Raw genomic sequence first — 20,939 nt, 5'->3', positions numbered from 1 at the left:
TTTACTGTTAAGATGTACCTTTAAAATGTAAAGTCTGAAATTGTTAATTTAACATTCTGGTTTAATATTAAAATTGCAAATATGTGAATATCCTTCTTCTAATTTCCCTTTCCATGGAATAAAAGGTTGCACCGCCTATTAAGAGTGGCCTTGTCCTTCCCCTTCCTCATTTCTTTAAATAACTTTTCAATTTATGAATGTGAAATACGTGTAAGCAGTCTGCAATTTTAAACTTCACATTAAAAAAAAAGGATGTAAACAGTATTTCTTTCAGTTTTCAGTGCATCATAATAAAGTTTCATAGTTTTGTTTAAAAGTTGTGATTTTTAGTGTTACACAGATTTCAACAAGGTGCCATCGTTTATGCAAATAAGAATAGCTATTGAACTCCTTCTGTACTCATAGTAAAAGACATTAAGTTGCAATGCTATGAAATATCTGTTAAGAATTATTTCAAAGTGTCCTCTGGGATGACAATATTTTTCTTGCTAATCATAAAATACTATTAGGCAAGTATGAAATGATACGTATGTACAAAACTGTACCAACAACAGCTTTTGGAAAAAACAATTTCTGAAGACAAACAGCATTCACTAAATGTCATTAGTACCAATACAAAAGTATTTATGTAGTTTCCTGAAGTGTCCTGTGACCTAATAGTTCTTAAAGATGTCATTTGCTATTTTGGATTTGTTTATAACGACTAATAGAATGCTGATGCATTTACCATGGTAGTGCTTTGCCAGTTCAGGTCATCTGCAACATGAGTTGTGGGGTTCTGAAACAGAAAAAAAACCAAAAACCCAAACCAGTCAAATAAAAGCTTTTCAAATAATCTACCCTGAATTTTGTACTTGATTGCAGTGAATTCTGGGGCAAGATGTGGGGAGTTTTACTTAATAGACTGGAAATATTCTTATAATGCTGACACATGTAATAAAGCTTATACACTATACGTGATTTAAAAAATGCAATTTAAAAACTCTTCCAGAATATTGGCAGAAAGGAGTTCTTTGCTTACATTTTAGGCTTCAGTGCTGGTAAGATAAAGATAATAGATGTATGCTAGATACTTTACACATTTAGATTCTGAACAGTGCATCACAGAAGACTGTTTAAAAGAGAAAGTTGATGAACATGTCATTGATGATCACCTTTTTTCCTTCTTTTGAGAAAAACAGCATTGAATTTTTCACCACTGCTTTTCTATTATGTCCTATCCTCTCTGAGGCTTTTCCTGGTTGTTTCCTCAGTGCCTCTCATATCAGTTTTGAATAGTGATAAGAATATATTCAGTTCAGCACAACAAAATTGGTATTGTTGTTCCAAATACTACTGGTTTTTTTTCTTTTTCTTTTTGCTGTTGTGCAGGATGGATTACCCTATTTCTACTATATTTATTCAAGTCTACAAATGGAATATCAGTATTGCAAACTTTTATCATATGGCTTGTGCCAAAGTAATATTGCAGTCTGTCACTGAACTTTACATTTTATTTTGACAGGAACAGACCTGTAAAGATGTTTAGGTGGTGGTCAGCTGTTTTACTTCTTGGATGCATTTTGCTGGGAGCAGATGGGTGGCCAACCAAGGAAGGATACGACTTCAGGCACTATCAGCCCCTAGTAAGGTTACGCCACAAGGTACAGATTATTCTCTAGCACTTCTGGCTTTTCTTCCATGATCAAGGGATAATTGCACACCAGCCTTGTCTTATTTGTGTTTATTGGAGTAATGTTCAGAAATTAACTTTTCCAGTAACAACACTTGCAAAAATATAGACTAGATTTGACAAGTAAACAGCAGCTGTTCTTAGTTGAAAGCGCAGAAGTCTTTCAAAGACAGTGAGCTAAGCTCTGTTCTAGTTTCACAAACTAGAGATTATGTATATCAACACAAACTCAGAGAGCCAGGAGAGGTTGTCTCTTAAAGCAACTGTCAGTATCTGCTTAAGGCAATGACTTGTCCCAGTACTCACTGGATTTTAGACCAAGCGGCAACCAGGTGAAGTGCCTGTCAAAGCAGCATGGTGTTGAAGTTAACTGCTCAACAAATACATGTCTTCATGAGGTAGATGTTCACAGTGCTCACTGAATTTAGGAGTTTTGTACAGTGACATAATGCAGATGTTTCCTGAGATACTGGGTTTCCCAGCTTCAAGCACTATACGTCGTTCAAATTTTGCCCACCTGCCACACCGTTGTCATGAATCCAGGAACCCCAAAACAGTTCTCAGCTAACAAATCCTGCTCTTCTGGTAGCTAGAAGGGAAACTGTTGGCGGCGTTCTGTAAAACAAGTAAAAGGGCTGTAATATCTCCATGGGCTGTCTGAAGTTCACATAGATCTGATCAAGTTCTTAGTTTCTTCTTGACATGATAGTCATGGGAACAACATCTGAGGTGTTGTGAGGCCTACAATCAGGCCAACAAAGATGATAAAAAAAACTTATTTTCTTCTTCTGAATCTGGATGCTTCAACTAGAAAGTCTGAATTATAGCCAGAAAGTCTAATGTTAGTTTCTATTAATGTTTCATGATCTGGCTAGTTTAATTTCTCAATACTTTTTATAAAATATGAAAGATATTTCTTCTTGGTCTTTAGTTTGAAAAAAAAGATCCAATATCATGTGATTCTATCTCAGTATGTAAGGAAGAAGAACTGATAACTGAGTTCTCAAATGAGTAAAACATTTGCTGTTTAGCTGATTATTTTATACTGTGGATGCTAAATATAGAAAGTTTCTAACAGATTGAAAAGAAAATACTAAAATTTAAATTGGTTGTAAAACTCTGCATCCTCTAGGGAATGTTGTTCAACCAGAATAAGAGTGCATCAGACTCAGTCAAGTTAATACGTAACTGTATAGGCATGCAGGTGTTTACACTGAGTATTTTGCAAAATCAGAAACTTTGTCTCATCATTTTACTTCCTTTTTTCCACTTTAAACAAAACACAACAAAATAACATGAGAAAAATACTTTGAAATCTAGAAAGAATGAGAGAGACTAGTAATGTAGCCATGGAAAGAACCATATGTGAGAGAAATCACACATATAAAAAAAAAACCCCAAAACAAAACCACGAAGAATGTGGGAAGAATCAAAGGCAGGACATGAGGTATAGCAAACATACTTTCTGAGATTTAGATGGTCTCTGACATTAATGATTGTATGTGGAACTAATACTATGTTGCTGTTCCTTAATAATACTTCTAATCCTCTGATAACTCTCATATAATACTTGGAATAGGCTGTCATAAACATTTCAAGTTTAATATTGGGGGGATCACACACACATATGCCTGTGTCCACATACACATAAATATACACATGAAAGGTAGAGAGTCTCTTCTTCTATTTTTCATTCCTTTCATATTTTTGAAAAACATATATAAATATGTGCATATGTACAGAAGAGAAGCGAATGGCACACCCTGTAAAAAGATTTTGTATTTTTAAACAAAGTTTAAAGGGAAAGAAAATTAATGCTAGAAAGAAATATAAAGAAAAAAGAAAAAGAATAATGAAAAAATGATATAAAAATGTATTCTGAAAAGCAAAGAAAATATGGTGGGCTTTTTTTGTAGGCAATATGTCCAGATAAAAAAAAATTAGTGTATAGTTCAGCTTTTTGGTATTATGGATACGTGTTAATATAAAAACACTAGGAATGCAAAACTTTTCTAAAGTCAATTTTAAAATCCAGTTCTGGCACCAATATACATATTCAACACATATAAATAATATGGTAAAGGAAACTTTCTGCTTTAATCAAACAATATAGCAAATGATTGGATTAAGTTATAGGTGTGGAATAAGTGGAATACTTATTACAAACAGAAGATGATAATGAATAACAGCATTGTCATATTTACATTGATCAAGCAATATGTATGCAAGTTTATGAGTGTAAAGATTAAAATAAAAAGAGAAAAAAAGTAATTAGTCTCGCTCTAATACAGGGGAATTTATCTGACCTGGACGGCAGTCCAACCAGAGCAACTCCACATGTCAGACTGCAGGGAAAAACAATCCTGTTGGTACTTAGGTATTATCTTGAAAAAATAAATGTGTTCATGGTGAGAACAGGCATTCATATCATAAACGTTTTGTTGTTGTAAAAGGTTTTATGAACAAATTCAGCTCCTCATGCACAGAAATTACAAGTAGTTACTTAGTCTGAATGGATGATAATCTGAATGCATAAGAAAAGCATGCTTAAGGAAAAAAAATTATAAATACGGAAAAAAATTATGCATAAGAAGACACTTTTTATTGTGAAGGTGTCCAAGCACTGGAACAGATTTCCCAGAGAGCTTGTCGAGTCTCCATCCCTGGAGATATTCAAAAGCCATCTGGGCATGGTCCTGGGTCACCTGCTGTAGGTTACCCACCTCACCACAACCCCCTTTCAGGTAGTTGTAGAGAGCGATAAGGTCTCCCCTCAGCCTCCTCTTCTCCAGACTGAACAACCCCAGTTCCCTCAGCCGCTCCTCATAAGACTTGTGCTCCAGACCCCTCACCAGCTTCGTTGCCCTTCTCTGGACACTCTCCAGCACCTCAGCGTCCTTCTCGTAGTGAGGGGCCCAAAACTGAACACAGGATTCAAGGTGCGGCCTCACCAGTGCCGAGTACAGGGGCACAATCACTTCCCTACTCCTGCTGGCCACACTGTTTTTGATACAGGCCAGGACGCTGTTGGCTGCCTTGGCCCATCTAACACATGCATGCACAGTCCTCCTCTGCATGCCAGATGATTCACATGGTTTAGCAGGGAATAATATTAACAACAGTGCCTTGTTGTGAGTGATATCATTAGGGGTAGGGTGTTGTTTGTTTTTAGTCTCAAGGGACAATCAGTGAAGATTGCTAATTTAGTCATTGTCACATGGATATCTTTTACTTAGGCCCAATCCTGACCTTAGGGAGTTAAGACCATTACATTTGTTATAGCCAGGGTTGTAATGCCTAACTGAAGGCAAGCTTGGGAGAGTGGGTGGGGAGAGGAGCAATGATCAGGGGAATCTGGGTAAAGGAGAGAGGGAAGAACTGAGGAAATTTGGAGTTCAGCCTGGGCCTCAGCAGGCGCTTCAGTCAGCAAAGCTTTTTGTCCAACTAAGCAGGTAGGTGCAGAGTGTACAGCAAAGGGGACATGCTTTGTTTTTAACAGCTTTCATGGACTGCTTCTAACAACTGATTTTGCCATATTGATTCAAACTATTTTCAGCCTTGCCCTTAATTTGTGTTGTTTTACTAAAGGCCTAATGGGACCTGAGTCAGATGTGCAGCAGTCACTGTTGTTTGTGTTATTTCTCCAGACTAAAATATTTCTTTTAACTTCCTGAAAGGTGAAGCAGGTGAAAAACCTACTTCTTTCCCTTTTTCTCTCTTCCTCCCTTCTTACCATCGCTGTTTGCTGTTAAATCAGGCAGTTCAACTTGGATTCTCATTAATTTAGACCTCAGGATTAAGTCAGTTTAGAGGCACTTAGGCCAGATTAGAATTAGGGGCCAGTTTAGAGGTGTTTAGGTAATAACAACTTCAGCTGAATGAAACAAAGCAAGAGAAAAATATGCAGTGGCATAAGCATGTTCTCCCAGTTTGTTAAAGACAAATTTGAACGTATAAGCACAAAGCATAGAATACATGTTCTGCAGTTAAGTTTTTGCCCAAAGATTATAAAATGTTCTCCCTCAACTAATAGCATATTCTGTTTTATAATGAAACACCTGTAAAATACAGACAGGCTAGGTTTTCAGTGATTTAATGTTCATTTAGGGTATCATAGCCAAGAAAGAAATGCACAGAAAGTAGTACTTCAGGATTCAAAAATAGCTTGAGATTTCCTTGTGTGGTCCGGTCTCCAAACGGCCTGAGGTTTATAGTTCACGGTGTTTATCTGGAAAGTCTGTTTGCCTGCAGGATCTGAGAATTCATAAAATTTGATCCTCTGAAATCCTCTGTCCTAGAGAGAGAGAGGGTAAAAAAAATCCATTGCAGTAAGATGCAGCAGTGAATTCGGAGGACTAAGAACAGAGCTTTTGTGAGCATGTCAATGCTGTTCTCAGCTCTAAGGTAACAAGAGAATTTTCTTCCTTCTGAGGTTCCCTGAACACAGTAGTTATGTTCCATGCAAATTCTAGGATTTTGTTTAAGACTTGCTTCCTCCCCACCCTTTAATCATTTGTCTAACTGTAGTCAAGGAGTCTTATGAAACTTTTTATTTTATTTTGCTTTTCTCAGGGAGAGGGAGTATGTTCTGCATTCTAATCTGCTTTTTTCTGTAAGCAAGAGCATTCAAATGGCATGGCTAATTTTTTTAAAAGTCCCATTACAATAATTGTAAATTAATAAATTGATATTGATTAAACATGTTACTCTCACTACATGCTCAAAGCATTTTTTTTTTTTTTTAATTCTTAGGAAAGTTGCCTGTAAAATCTCTCTAAAATTTCTTTTATAGTCCTTCTTCCAACTAGTCATTTACTGGGGGGCGTGGGGCAGGATGCCAAAGTCTAGAATTAAGGCAAGTGTGAAGGTCTTCTTTCAAGCTGCCTGCTGATGTTTCCATTTCTAACTCATTAGCAACATCTAGCAATAAACTTTTAGTTAAGAAGTCCATGGGGTTTGCGAGGGAGAAAAGGTGCATCTTCACTATTGCACTGAACCTTTTGCTGTACCTACCTTTGGTGTTCCTCTAACTGAAAATCACTGCTGTGGAAAAGAATGATCTCACCCAATTATTTTAAAGGATGACAAGATCCATATGTAATATGTAGATTTTGATTAACATTGACTTTTTCATTTCATGCATCAGCTTGGGAACAAAGAATAAAATATAAAGCAGTGGTATATGAAGGTAGTGTAATTATCTTCTATAGCACTCAGCTTGGCCTTCTCACATTGCTTTCTAGGAAGAGGATTTCCAGTTAGCCTCTGAACAGATAAGGCAACGTGGTTTTTTTGGCATTTCTGGTGTTTGGGAGCTGATACAAACACAATCTATTTTGGCTATCATTTCAGATTCTTGATGAATATGTTTTTTCATATTCTATTACAGTGGCAAATAATGACCATAAATTGCAATTGCAGTAGTAGTGAAACAAAACCAGAAGAGATTTGTTTTATATATTACTTGGGGTGCTTTGCTTCTGCTCAAATTTGTGCAGTTTGGATTTCAAAGATCATGAAAGAGGCCAAGTACTTGAAGCGTGTGCTGCTACTTAAGTTTGAGATCTGGCTATTTTACACGCCTTCTTGATATATCCCCTTCTGTGATATATTCTCAGCTCAGTAAATGCAGAATTGATATATAGCAATAATGTTTTATAAGAAAACTGTTAATTTCATTTGGCTTGAGTATAAAATTAAAGTACAATTTTTGTATACAATTAAATTACTTTTAAATTGGCTCCAATTAGACTGACTAAATATTAGGTTTTACATCCATGTCTCTTTTCAATATCTGTATTTTAAAATACCCTTAAAACAGTCCTATAATTTGTGTGGTAGAAAAACAAGCTAAGGAAAAAATAACTCTTTTTAACAGTAGAAAAATATCTCACTAGCTTTAACTCTTTCCTCTTCATTGGTTAATTTGTCCTAATTATGTTTGCAATAGTAATTTTGAGTTTTGACAGTTTAACTGAGAATGTGATGTGCAGTAATAGCACAAATCTGGTATGTTTTGGGTAAAACCATGTTTGATGAAATGCTACTATACCTTGGTTTTGCTTGTACAGTATCAACTGTCCTGAGTTGATGTTACCAATATGTCACGTTAAACAACCCATCTGTAGTTCATGTGAGCAACAGTTGTCATGATATCTGATTTTTACTCTTCCTTTTTTATATTTGTGGGCGGGTTCAGGACATTTGATTTGTTTCTGATCACTAATTCCATCGTGAATCTTACCAGACAAGAAAACTATATCCATCAGTATGCTCAAATCCCTTCAACTAAAAGCCAGAGGAATATGATGTCTTTCTGTTTCAGATTTTCCACAAATAAATAAATAAAACCAAACAGCAACAACAACAGCAAACCTAATCCAAACTAACCAAGACAAAACAACCTGAAAAAACCCCACAAAACACTGCCCCAAAACACTGGTTTTATTTGCCTTTCACATAATAGGGCTAAACGTTAAGATGCCCATTGAATACGCTAAAGGTTTTGGTAAATCTGTGCAGGTCTGACACACAAAGAAAATGGAGTCTAATGACAGCTTAATTAAAAGACTTCTTAATTATGTCTATTTTGATTGTTATGCATTGATATGACTATGCTTAAATGCTTTTAAGAACAAGGAAGCTTAAAACTTAAAACATAAAAGTTAAAACAAAGATCTCCCAAAATTTAATAATAATAAATGTTATTATTTGACCTTGAAAGTGATCCAAGAAATGAGGAGAGATTATTGTTTCACTTGACACGTCTTTCTAGATCTTTGACATTTTTATGTTTTCATTTAATGTAGTTTGTTAATTATGCTACACTTATCCTGTTCATAAAACTGAACATGTAATGTATGAACAGTACATTTATATGAACTAAGTATAACAGCAATAAATATTTCTTTAACACTTGCATGGTGTTAATAACCTCTGCTTTATGTTCATTATTAGTTTTACAAAATAACTTTTTGCAATTGAATTCTTCTACTTAATGCATTGTAAGAAAATATTAATTTGAAATAAGGAAAAATCTAACAAGTTTATTCCTTCTACATCCCCTCTTCCCATGAAAACAAACCTAACATAAATTATCAATCATTTGTTTAACACATAGCCTATAATTCTGGGTATGTGACCTGGAATAAACAGTCTATAATTCAAGTGTAATTTCTAAGGAGAAGTAAGGTCTACCACTGTCCTGAGGCATCAGCACAATCTTCCATTCTTGAGTGGTTCATGGAAATGCTATTAATTTCTGTTACTCTTGCCTAAGGATTATACTTATACATCAATGCAAGTAATATAGAATTAATATTACATTATCATAATAGAATTTATTCAGCTTTATTGGTATATCTAACATTATTTTGGTGTTACATCATTTGATGTAACAATTCTACTGGATAAAAAGGTACATTAAAATGAATAGTAACTACTGTTGTACAATCACAGAATCACTAAGGTTGGAAAGGACCTTCAAGATCATCAAGTCCAACCATTAATCCAGCGCCACCATGATCCCTAAACCATGTCCTGAAGCATCACATCCGCACGTTTTTTGAATGCTGATCCTAAAATTGTGAAACATCGATTCCATTGCAACTGATAATTTGTGGGCTTTTTTTAAAGGTCTGAGAAACGGTTGCCTTATCCAGTCTGAATTTCCATATAAAGGTCCCCAGTATATTTCTGTATTCCTTCATTCTTCCTGTAACTAGGGCATGAGTAAAGCATGCCTTTCCAAAAAAATTACTGACTCATCAAATAGTTTCTATAGCATAATATTTTCAAATAATTTTTGTTGATGGTTTATTAATAACAATTGGTAAAGAACAGATTTTATCATTTGGATACATTTGTCTTCTCCTTCCAATGACTGCTTCCTGCTATCTACTCCATTCTTAGATAGAATGCAATGAAAGTGTTGGTTTGGTACTCATTTATTTCCTCAATTTAATAATGTCAATAATACATCTATGCAGAGTTAAGAAGTTTCCTTTATTTAGATTAACTGTGTGATTTCACTGTGAAACTAAGAAAGAAGGTGGTAGCCGATGTGGATGTTACCAGGAAGGATCAGAAGTTCAATCATTAAATGGTATGGTAGCTTAGCAGATTTCAAAGTGAAAAGCTTTCAAAGAATACAGCTGTGTTTAAAAAGTTAGTAAAATGGAGGATAATGAAAAGAATAAGCAGCAGGCAAGAATTTTGAACGGATACAAGGAAGCATTTGCAAGACATTATTCATAGTTTATTATTAAAAACAAACCCTATTTTATCTGTGTCTACTAGTATCAGTCTAGGGCAGGGAAGAAAAATAATGTCTTTTTTAATAAAGAAAATACTACAATTAAAAGATATACTGTTATCAATTACATTACATTAGAACTTCAGTTGTTTACTGAAGTGTTATTTCAGCTCTCTGCACACTTGTTGTTAAAGCTATTTGCTTCCAACATGAACTCGAAGAGAAAATAACTAAAAGCTGTACAATACATTGCCTGCTTCACAGTAGGGAGACTGTAACATTGTTGGTATATCTGTAGTGCATAACTTTATTTCACAAGTCATTTTGAAGAGTTAGTTGGAATTCAACAATCAAATACTGAACTAATCTTGAATTTTCTAAGATTCAGTAGAAAAAATTTCATCTTAATTTTACGTACTCGTTTCCTAAATGTCACACTGTGAGTGGTACAGTATAATATATAGTTGAACACTTCACAAAAGGGCAGGTGCAACTGATTAATATTCATACCCTGAGCTTCTCTTTTCCTTTGTAACACTATCTTATCTGCCTTTGTAGAAGGCAGAATGGCAGAAACAAACCATTATTCCTAGAAATTTCTCAGCATATTGGTTTGTATCAATACTGGTAGATAAACTATAATTTTACCCTTAATTATGTCCTAACACAGACTAAATATTACTTGCATTCCTGGATTGTAAGAAGGTAATTGTTGACGCTCTCATGTCTATACTCTCTAATTGTCATTCTTCCTGCAGATTTTCTTTTATCTAGAAAAAAATTTACAGAGGAAAAATAAGATCTGAATGAGCCTTAGACGGGCTGAATAATAAAATGCAACACACATTATGTGTTTTTTAGAAAATTACACTCAAAAACCATCTCTGAAATTTAAAAGAAAGAATCTAATAGGGGTTTTAGGCAAATTACTCCCATTAATGTCAGTGAGAATTATGCAGCTAAAATCCATCTGTACTGGATTTTTTTTTTTTTTTTTGAAAAAAATAACACTATATTTTCAGGAAAAATAATACTTTTCAGTAACTGTGAGGATACCTGGAGTTTTAGGAGCTCACGTGAGGGGGAAGATAATAGAACACCCATTAAGTACTGTCCCTTAGAATTTCCAGTGATAATTCAATATGATAAAATATTGCCACTTGGACATCCCTCTTCCCCTTTTTTGTCTACTCAAATCTGGAGTGTCCTCAGATAATTTCAAAATAAATACGTATGCTGAACATGATTAGCTTATGAGCTATATGAGATAAGCATATTCATCTACAGCACCTTATCAGCTGTTCTATGTTCTCTCATTTCTTTATTGGTAGGCTGGAATAAAGTAAGTCTTCTTCTGTCCATACCTGGGGAAGAATTCCACACTGAATGTCTGAGCATTTAAAGTTTAATGCAACATACACAAAAGTAGTAGTTATCTACTTTTGTATAGTCATCTTTTTTGTAGCATTCATAGCTCCTCCAACTTAGCTAAGGAAAGTTGTAGCCCGGATTTCACGACATAAATTGACTTATACAGTCTTCAGTATATAATCCATTTTGGTTGTAGTGGTACATGTTCCAATGCAAAAGTCTATACTTCTTTCACTACTTAAACCACGCATTAAGTGTTTTAATGATTAAAGCATTATAATAACAGCAACACTGCATAGCCATATAAAATAGGTAGAATTTCTTTCTGTCATGTGCTATGCTTATAAATTTAACATGTAATTAGTCTGTCACTAAAGAACAAACTACAAAGTCCTCATATAAGAACCAGAAGTTATAGTTATGTTGTGTTTCTGTAAGAGTGAGCAGCCTAAGAAATTTACCCCGTTTCTATGCATGTTTCTTTGATTGTATTTTTTTTTTTCTATTCAGCTTAGAACTGTGGCCAGTTGTTTTAGGACAATTGTCCTAGTGAAAGCAGTTTAAGTATAGAAGGGTAACAGCCAGTGGAAGAATTGATCCTTAAAGTCAGCAGGAAGATTTTCTTTTATTTTTCCATTTAAAAAAAAGGAAAAATTTGGAAGATGGGGCTTCCTCTACTTCAATAGAATGAAAGAAAGACTATCTTTTGCCTTTGTCTAGTGTTTTATTTGGCCATTAGAATCCTTAATATTACTCTTGGATAAGATTTTACATTGGAAATGAAAAAAACAATAAAAAAACTACAATTATACTAAAAAGCAATGATTTATTGAAATAAGAATCCTTGAGTTTAAAGATAAGATAAAAATCAAAACTAATTGTCAGCTTCTTTTCAACTGCAATAGTAATCAGGGCATATAGGCTTAACTCTAGGGTAACTATTTCCCTTGGGAGTTATCTGCAGCCTGATGCATACAGGTCTTTTTACATTAGGCAGCAGTTTTAGGAAATGTGTCTACATGAATCATGAACAACTCTACTAGAAGAATTGTTGTTTTTAAAATGCATTAACCTTTCTCTCCCTGCCTATTTTGGAAAAGTATTATTTTGTAGAATGTGTAGTACATGATGTATACGTTTGGTGTATACAACGTCACTGTGAGATTAGCATGAAGCTACTTCAGTTGGTACTGAAGAACATTAGGAGTTAGACTAACTCTAGCCCAGAGCAATTTTTTCACCTTGAGCACAAAGGCTTTGTCCGCTCTGCTTTGCGTGGTACAAGGCTTCTTTAAGACTAGTATATGCCCTACCATCAAGGCGATTTGCTTTAATGCACAGTCAGACATGCCTGAATAGAAAAACTGTGGATTAGTCTTTGTGTAAAACTTCTGTGGATGGAAAGTGGACAGAAGAAAGTGCATGCTTTGTGGAAACCTGGTCTGGAGATAGTTCTCCTTAAAAGTATATAGGCATAGACAAATGATGTGGTGTTTTTGCATAGCTTTATTTCTTTTCTGCTTCCCCTTTGCTTTGAGGGGTTGTAATTTGCTGCGTACAAAGAGGAACAAATGCTTCATACTCCCCTTCCTGGGTCTGCCATCATTGCTCTTTGTATTCCTCAGGGATCTAAAACAGCAGCACCCACCCCCCCTTGGCCCAAATCACCAGATTTCACAGACCGCTTACTCTGTGGTTCATTTTTTTTGGTTGTTGCTTTGTTTTTAATGAAACAAATCTTTCACTCTTGTATCTAGGCTTCCCAAATACTGTTGGATCTCTTTCATAAGGGCCCATGAATTCAACACTTCATGAAATTTTCTCCAGAGGTCTGTAAGGCTTACTGTAAGGCTGTAATATCTAGCAATACCTAATCCTGGGAATGTCATTAATTCTGAAAACTTCAGTAGCTTTATGTGTTTCCTTATTTCTGCCTAGCTACCTTGCTCTGCATCTTGTTTTGGTCACATGATCATATATTCATGTGATGCATTAATTGATACAAGAACAACCTATAGAACATTATTTTCCCAGTGTTTGCTGCCATAAATGGTGGCAATCTCTAACAAGACTGAGCTATGTATGCAGAACACCAGTGCAAGAATCCTGCTGCAAACATTAAATTATAAAGCTCTCTGTAGTAGATAGTGTTCTGACAAGAATGGGAAAATGGACCACTTCTTGCTCATTCTTTCTTCCCTACTGTAGTAAACGAGGCCTTGCTTACTGCTACTTAACAGAACAGCTTTACAGATGTACCTGTTGTTGCTTCTGCTTTGCATGCATTTTTAGTTTAAATTGCAATTGTACTGCAGTTGCTGAGAGTCTGATGAAGTCTGATTCTGTAAAACTTTTTTGAAACACAAATGTTCAGCATAATGTAATTGGTCAAAATGGTTTTGAGAATAGTTTACCAAATTGTCTTGTGCTGTATGTGCATTTGCTCTCTATGTCTGTGACCATGCTACTATTTCAACCATGAATAAAAAGTTGCATAATTCAGATCTCTTCTTAATTATGGCTGTTATATTAATATAAACTAATATGTTGTTGTTCAACTACCATAGCCTGTATATGTTTTAACATGGTAGAAATAATTATATTGTTCCTCTCTCAATGAAATATTATCTTTAATAATAATTAGTCCTTTTTTTTTTAAAGTTACTATATAGTAACATAGTACCCCCACTGCAAAATGAACATCAAAAGTAATGAACAGAAAACTAATTTTCTGCATTTTAACTACATTTTCTGATATGACTAATGATAGGCTTTAATTATAAAATATTAATCAAGCAAATAAGTTTGTACTCCCTCTTTCATCAGAGTTTCTGTAATTAGTGGTTTATGTTTATTAAATTATTTTAATTTTTGTCACATATCAAGGACAATCTACCATATGTTTTATACTAATTAACACTTTGTTTATTTTAAGAATTCTATTAATTCAGCAGCTATTTTTTAAATACAGTCAGCATGGAAAAGGAGACTTTGCCTGAGTTTTGCAAAAAAGAAATAAGGCTCCTCCTCTTTATCACTAGCCCAGTCTGGCATACATATACCCAGATCCCCGGCAGAGGATTCAGGCAGAAATGAGCGAGGTTCTAGATCCAATACAAGTACATAGTTTCTCTTTTAAAAAAACAGAATTGAGTGGAAGTCAATATGCTTCTATGTGCAACATCCATGGTTTGTAAATAACAACTCTTCCCCTTTCAAAAAGGGGAAAACACAGGATACATATTTAAATGGGGCTAAGAAACGAGCTTTACATTTTCTAAAATGGCTGGTGGATTTTGTTAGTCCTAGAATATTATCTACCCTTACAGATCAGCTCTGGTCTTTTTTACAAATAGCTATGTACCTTCTTTGGAATCGCTGTACGTAAGAGTCCCTTTGACCATCCTACTCTGCTCCCCTTATTGCTAGTATGAAGCCGTTTTTCTAAATAAAATTTTATAATGTGCCAACATTATTTACCAAATGTAATTTCTGAGCAATGATGATGTCAAAATGTTAGGATGTTTCTTAAGATATTGATACTATTGCTGTGTTAAGACAAAATAGCACTAGAAAAGGAGCTTTTCTATCTTGCAAGAGCAAGATATTCTGTGTATATTTAAATAACTTTCTTTACAAAGATTAGTTTGATATATATTGCAAATAGTTTATAACTTGTGATGTGCCAGAATAGCAATTTGTGTGGTCAGCCTACCATGATCTTTTTTAGTTCACAAACACAGTGGAAAATTTGACATTTTCTCCACTTTCATCCAACTGTGCTTTGAAAAGTTTACATTGAATTCAGTGTGTTGGACACACAAGAATGGTTTCTTTACAGTTCTAATATGTTCTGCATCGATACGTTTCATCAGGCTGATACAATATGATGCATTATAAAACCATGCAACTTGCCTGATTAATTCGGTTGGACACTGTTAAATTCAAAACTGTTTTGCTATATTGAAGCAGATAAAAAATCCTGGGATACAAGATGACTTGTTCTGCTTAGAGGTGACTCATAGCAATAGATAATAACATAATACTGTGGTTCATATAATCATTCCAGTATTCTTTAGATGATTTTTTTGATAACAAGTGAGGTGAAAATATTTTGTTTATATATCATAATGCAATACAGGAGAAAAATAAGAGAAATGTGTGTAAAGCATGTTTATTACTTCCTTCACAGCACAGTGTTTCTATGGAATTAGTGTGTTTTACATAATACAGTGATGTTTGCATATTTACATGCTTTCTAATAGCATGTGGGTAGAATTTTTTATATTCAGGCCAAGTAGCATCAAAACCCTAGCATGCTGCAAGTGGAAATATGTGTTGTGATGAGCAATTGTTTGTTTACCACTCTCACGTTCCAGGACTCTGAGAGGTTTGTTTGTTTTTTTCCCATCAGGAAGAGCACTTCTTATTTTCCTGAGCATCTGAAAATAATTTTCCTAAGTTATAGGTGCTTATAACATTTACTCACTAAAATAAGTCATTGTTTCATAGTGGTTTTCTACGTAAAGTAATTCACATACTTTATCTTTTAATAATAAGGAAAAATCTGTATTTAATGCACCTTCAGTATAAATTTTTCTATATTTTTAAACTCTGTGTTTTCAGTTGAAATGTCTAATATTATAGCAGGTTTTCCCTAGACAGAAGGTTAATTTCACAGATCAGAGATGCTACACCCAGTCTAATCACTGGTTAATCTTGAAATAACTTGAGGCTTACAGACTTCTCTTTCTATCTGGATGCACTTTGTTGCTACCGAGCATTTTGCTGGAACAAGGCATGTCACACTGAGGCTGGTCTATGATCTGCCAGCAAAGTTTTTTCTTAGTAGATTGAATGGCAGCTTAAAATTAGAATTCTACTATTTTGAGGAAATTAAGCCATGCAAATCTGCCTAAAAATCTTCAGCTGAAATTAAAGAAAATAAAGATATTAGAAAAAAGAAGATCTTCAAAGAAAACAAAAGATATCTTCAGCTAATGGCACCTTTGAAATTTTTTGGGGAGTTACTGAAATCTTAAAACATTTAATTATAAAATAAGATCCTAGTGGTTTTTTTTTTTAATTTTAAAATTTCATCTGAGTCATTTGCTTTCCTAACTTTGCTGAGCTTGTTGCACTCTCTTCTCCCTAAAAAGTCTTTCTCATCCTTTTTAGTGTTTCTCTTCTCCTTTGATACCAAGATTTGATTTTTAAGATTGCTTTCCTGTAAAGCTACTCTGATCTAGTAATCAATGCTTGGATTAAGTCTTCAGAATCTACTTATTGAAGTGTAAGCAGTAGACATTATAGGCTTTGCAGCATTGTTGGAAAAAAAAATCCATTCTTCTAATAGCAAACTAAAGGAAGGGAAAAAAGACTAGTGAGCTTTGTGGGACTAGACAGTGTTCATGGAGACCATAAATTGCAGTATCTCAGTGCTAACTTAACTTGGCTACATCTGAGCTCTACATCAGTTTTGGTTTGGTTTTTTTGTAACAAGCACAGAGTGCTTATTATGCATAAGATTCCACTGAGTTTACACTGGCCTGTTAGTCAAAGTTTCACTCTCTGACCTCTAAAGTGATAAAAAAATTCTCCTTTGTGAAGACTAGAAGAAAGCACTAGATAGATCTTCTAAACCAAATGCTGATTGTAGTTTAAAAAGAAACATCAAAGGAGTTAAACAATACTAAAACTATTGCTTTAGTGTTAGTACAGCATGAAAATCAGAACAGCATGAAAATCAGAGCTTTAGAGTTACTTGTAAATCCAGCTTGTCATATCGTATCCTGTATTTTGGGAAATGCCATTCATTGTATTTAGGAAACATTAAGCATGTATGTGAAAATGCTTTACAATCTAGTACAGCATATTTTATGGTCAATAAAGGCAGAAGTACTTTTATTTTTTTTAAATATCTAACCAGTATTTTTAATGTAGTCATAGAGAAATCTGAAAATGTACTTTCCAGATAGGCACAGGTTTTAACACACTTCTTTGTTTTGAAACCACAAGAAAAGAAGTCATTGACTTAGATTTGTAAGATCAGATTGCAGTAAACAACACAAATATAGCATCACTCAACATATTATTTTATAAAATGAGAAAAGTTGAAACAGTATATTTTAGTTTTGTGTAGATTAGATGATGTTTTTTTAAATTAATGGTAGCTAAACCTGTTTATGTCCTTGTGAATTATACAATACTTTTATATTATTGATTATCGCTTCATTCTTTTAATCAGTTTCAAATCTCCTTGGTAGAGTTTAAACAGCTATGTGAGTACACAGAATTAGTTTCAGGTGATATTTTTCTATGTTACTCAGATAAAGATAGGTACTAAGTCTTATTCTGAAATTATTTGCATGGTAACATGCTATCAAAAGGTATTAAAAGACTTCTGTATTGGTATAGACATTAACTTCTTTCCATAGATTTATATGTACAATCTGGACATATTTAAGACTAAATGAGCCTGATAGGAGCACCATAATAGCAAATCCTTGGTGTATATAGGTAGAATAAAACAGTGGAAATTAGTACAGAAGTGTAATCACTACACTCTCTTTGTTATCAGTTAGTTATCAAATGTTAAAAATACTACTTATAAATTACAACAAAAGCAACAAAAAGTTATCAGATTCCCTCTTTTTGTTCAAATTTGAAGAAAAAAGTATCCTGTAATAGTAAAATAAATTTGAGTGTTTTGCACCTAGCCTACTCTGCCATTTTTAGTGGCGTAACCTTACAAAGCAGCAAACAGTTGAATAGGTTGCAGTACACAAAACAGATAACATCTCTTTGAGAAACTATTGTGCAAAAAAAAAGCTTGAAATTTTGGGAACATATTACTTCCTTGAGCAAATTCTCATAGAGTTTTCTCATCATTGAAGACAACTAGCTCAACATTGAATATCAGGCTATGCAGCAAATTGTTTATTCTGTTAATTCTCATGTAGGTGATATGAAGGTGTTCAGTGAACACATGCAGTTACATAAAAATGTCCTACTAAAGAAAACTTCCTGAGTTACATACTTGCAAAATTTCATGTTACATGGACTTCAGCATTTCTGAAGAAATAACTTGTCAGTCAGAAAATAAAATAAATCTGAAAATTTAATTAGGAGAACATACTATACTAGCAGTTATTTCTTGAATGGGAAATAATTCTTCAGTGTTTGCCAAGCAAACAACAGGAGGTGTGTCAGACAGTGAAATCAAAATGAATAAACAGAAGATCTGTCAACTGTAGTTGTAGTTTCAGAGTATTCAGAGTGAGTTCTCTGGTAAATGAATTTGCTGTTTTTTTCTTTTTTTTTTTTAATATTTTTGATTTCAGTGTGTATTTTACATGTTTCTTATGAGTTTTTACTACTATTAGTAAGCAAGGAGATCAGGCTCTTTAGTAAAGACATTGTCATAATGTTTTAGAAGTGGAATGTAGAGTATTTAGGAAACGTGCTGCTTAAAAAATAAATTACTATGTAAATATACCATTAATTTTCAAATGGATTTTTATTCAATATTTTAGCATGTGAAACAAGCAATATATCTAGAAAATGTGGCTTAATAAATGCTCGCTCAAATAAAAAAGAAATTACTTTGGAGTACTTAGACTTGATTATTCAGAAACTAATGTAGCAGAATTGTGCAAATTTTTTTTGGCGCAAAGTTACAAAAGGTAAAAAGTTTTCTGAACAATTATCAGAATGTATATTTATAGGAAGCTTGAGGCTGGAAATGCTTGTGTGTTTTCAATAAAGTATTGTATTGACTTAATTTTTAGTTTAGAATAGTAAAATTATAAATTTCAGACATTTTGAAACAAAGTTAACTCTGAAACAAATGTGTTTTTTTCATAAGAAATTTTTGATGCAGTGCTGCTTTGTTAGCTTCATGGCAATAAGTCAACACATTTAACATGATTAAAGCAAGTACCTTATTCACAATTTCTGATTAACAAGTTTGTTTTATAAATATTTACAAAATTTGAAACTGACAGTCTGATAGCATAGTATATGGCTGATAGAGAAAGTATTTTCTTAGACTCAAATGGAAGGGATTCAGATGTTTGCAGGGGAAAAAAGCAGAGCTAGAATTAAGCACAGGTAAGCCCAGTACTCTGACTTGAACTAGAAATAAGTGGGTCAGCCTAAGAGGTTGTGCTGGTACCTTTAAGATAAAACAGCATCCTCCAGACAGATGCAATAGTTGTCCCAGCTCCTGGTAACAACCAGTTAACTTTTCCTGTATTAAATGTGATACTTTTCTCAGGAGCTGATTAGTTGGTTCATAGTTTTAGACTGGCCCTTTGCCTTTAGTTTTCAATCCCTACTCCAGGGAGCACTGTATCAGGTTGCCCTGTTTGGCCACCTTATATTCAGCTCATAATGGAGCCATCTTGTGCCATCTAAAGGCCTCAGGTATCCTTGTGTTTGTCACAGGCACTTTTACTGTGCCTATTCTCCTTTTTCTCTGTCACTGACTTAAATTTGGTGGGTTCCTAATCATCAGCTTCACAAACATTTGCCCATTATTTCATAAACTGTCAAATGCCTACTTAAGCTAGCTGTGACCCATTTCATATAAGCAGTATGTTCACACATACCCACAGGTTAACATAATTTCAGTTCTGGGTATTAGTAGTGATAATTAATATTATATTAATATGTGTGTTATACAAGAGTTATTGTTTTAACTAGAATATGAAAGAAATATCCACCACAGTGAGGTTTTAAATTGCCTCTGAGTTTTTTTATAGTTTGTGCAGATGATGTGATACTGGTCATTCATAGAACGGTTTGGGTTACAAGGTACCCCAGTGCTAATTCTTTTCTTAATTTTTCTCTCCTGCTCTCTGCTCTCCTTTGCTTTTCCTCATCATTGGAAATAACAACTAAAGGACTTATATGACCAATGTCTCAAGCACAGACTTTTTAAGGAGTAATAGAAATATAAATTTAGTCCTTAGGATGTAAAAGATAGGTATTTTTGCATAACAAGAAATCTAAAATCTCTTACTCCACGAACAACTTGCTTAGGTTTAGTCTTGTGGATGTAGGAGTGAGAATGACTTGCTCTGCTTATTCAAAAAAGAGATTCAGAAGCTTTATCAGCTGATTGGTTTCTAAACATGGAAGTTTACATCCATTTTTGTGTGGAATTGCCTCAGTAGAGGGAATCTTTTCCTGTTATCTCTTACCATATTTTTATGTTATTTTTAACCACTTTTTTACAGAAAAATAATATAGTTGTATTTCAAAGAAAATCCAAAACAAGAAATAACGAGGTAACAGTACTATGGGAAAAGATTGGTGGGTTAGAGTGAACAACTAATGGGGATCATAGTGAAAAAATTGTTGGCTGTGAATCAGCTGTGTCATACTGGTTTTTTGGAAGGAAAATGTTATTTTGAAATATGTCAATATATGCTTTGTGTTATAGAGCTATGTATGTAGCTATCTACTGCTATCTATGCAGTTATAGAGCTGATGTATGTAAACAAATACTTAGTTCTAGACAATTCTGAATAAGAATATTGGAATACTTTAGGCAAAACATGTTAAAAAATTGTTAAAAATAGAAAGAGAAGACTGGAAGATAACTGAACCAAGAGAAGGTGACTTTGTTTTGCTTTA

The 20,939-nt window shown here is 34.0% G+C and overlaps 1 protein-coding gene across 3 annotated transcripts in view; it reads left to right on the top strand.

Moving 5' to 3' along the window:
• Positions 1 to 794: 794 nt before the first annotated feature.
• The window catches only part of FSTL5 (follistatin like 5), a gene marked incomplete at its 3' end in the record, with an annotated part of 297,971 nt that continues 277,826 nt past the window's right edge, over positions 795 to 20,939 (top strand). For all 3 annotated transcript variants that reach the window (XM_081999556.1, XM_081999555.1, XM_081999554.1), the window contains exon 1: positions 795 to 1,643. In XM_081999556.1, coding sequence (XP_081855682.1) covers positions 1,521 to 1,643 — 123 coding nt within the window. In that variant the 5' untranslated portion in view covers positions 795 to 1,520. The remainder of the gene's footprint in view (positions 1,644 to 20,939) is intronic.

This window comes from Phaethon aethereus, assembly GCF_964289735.1.
Source record: "Phaethon aethereus genome assembly, chromosome: 4".
Lineage (NCBI taxonomy): Eukaryota > Metazoa > Chordata > Aves > Phaethontiformes > Phaethontidae > Phaethon > Phaethon aethereus.
Note: the sequence above shows the minus strand (reverse complement) of the source record. Positions and strands in the feature narration are given on the sequence as shown.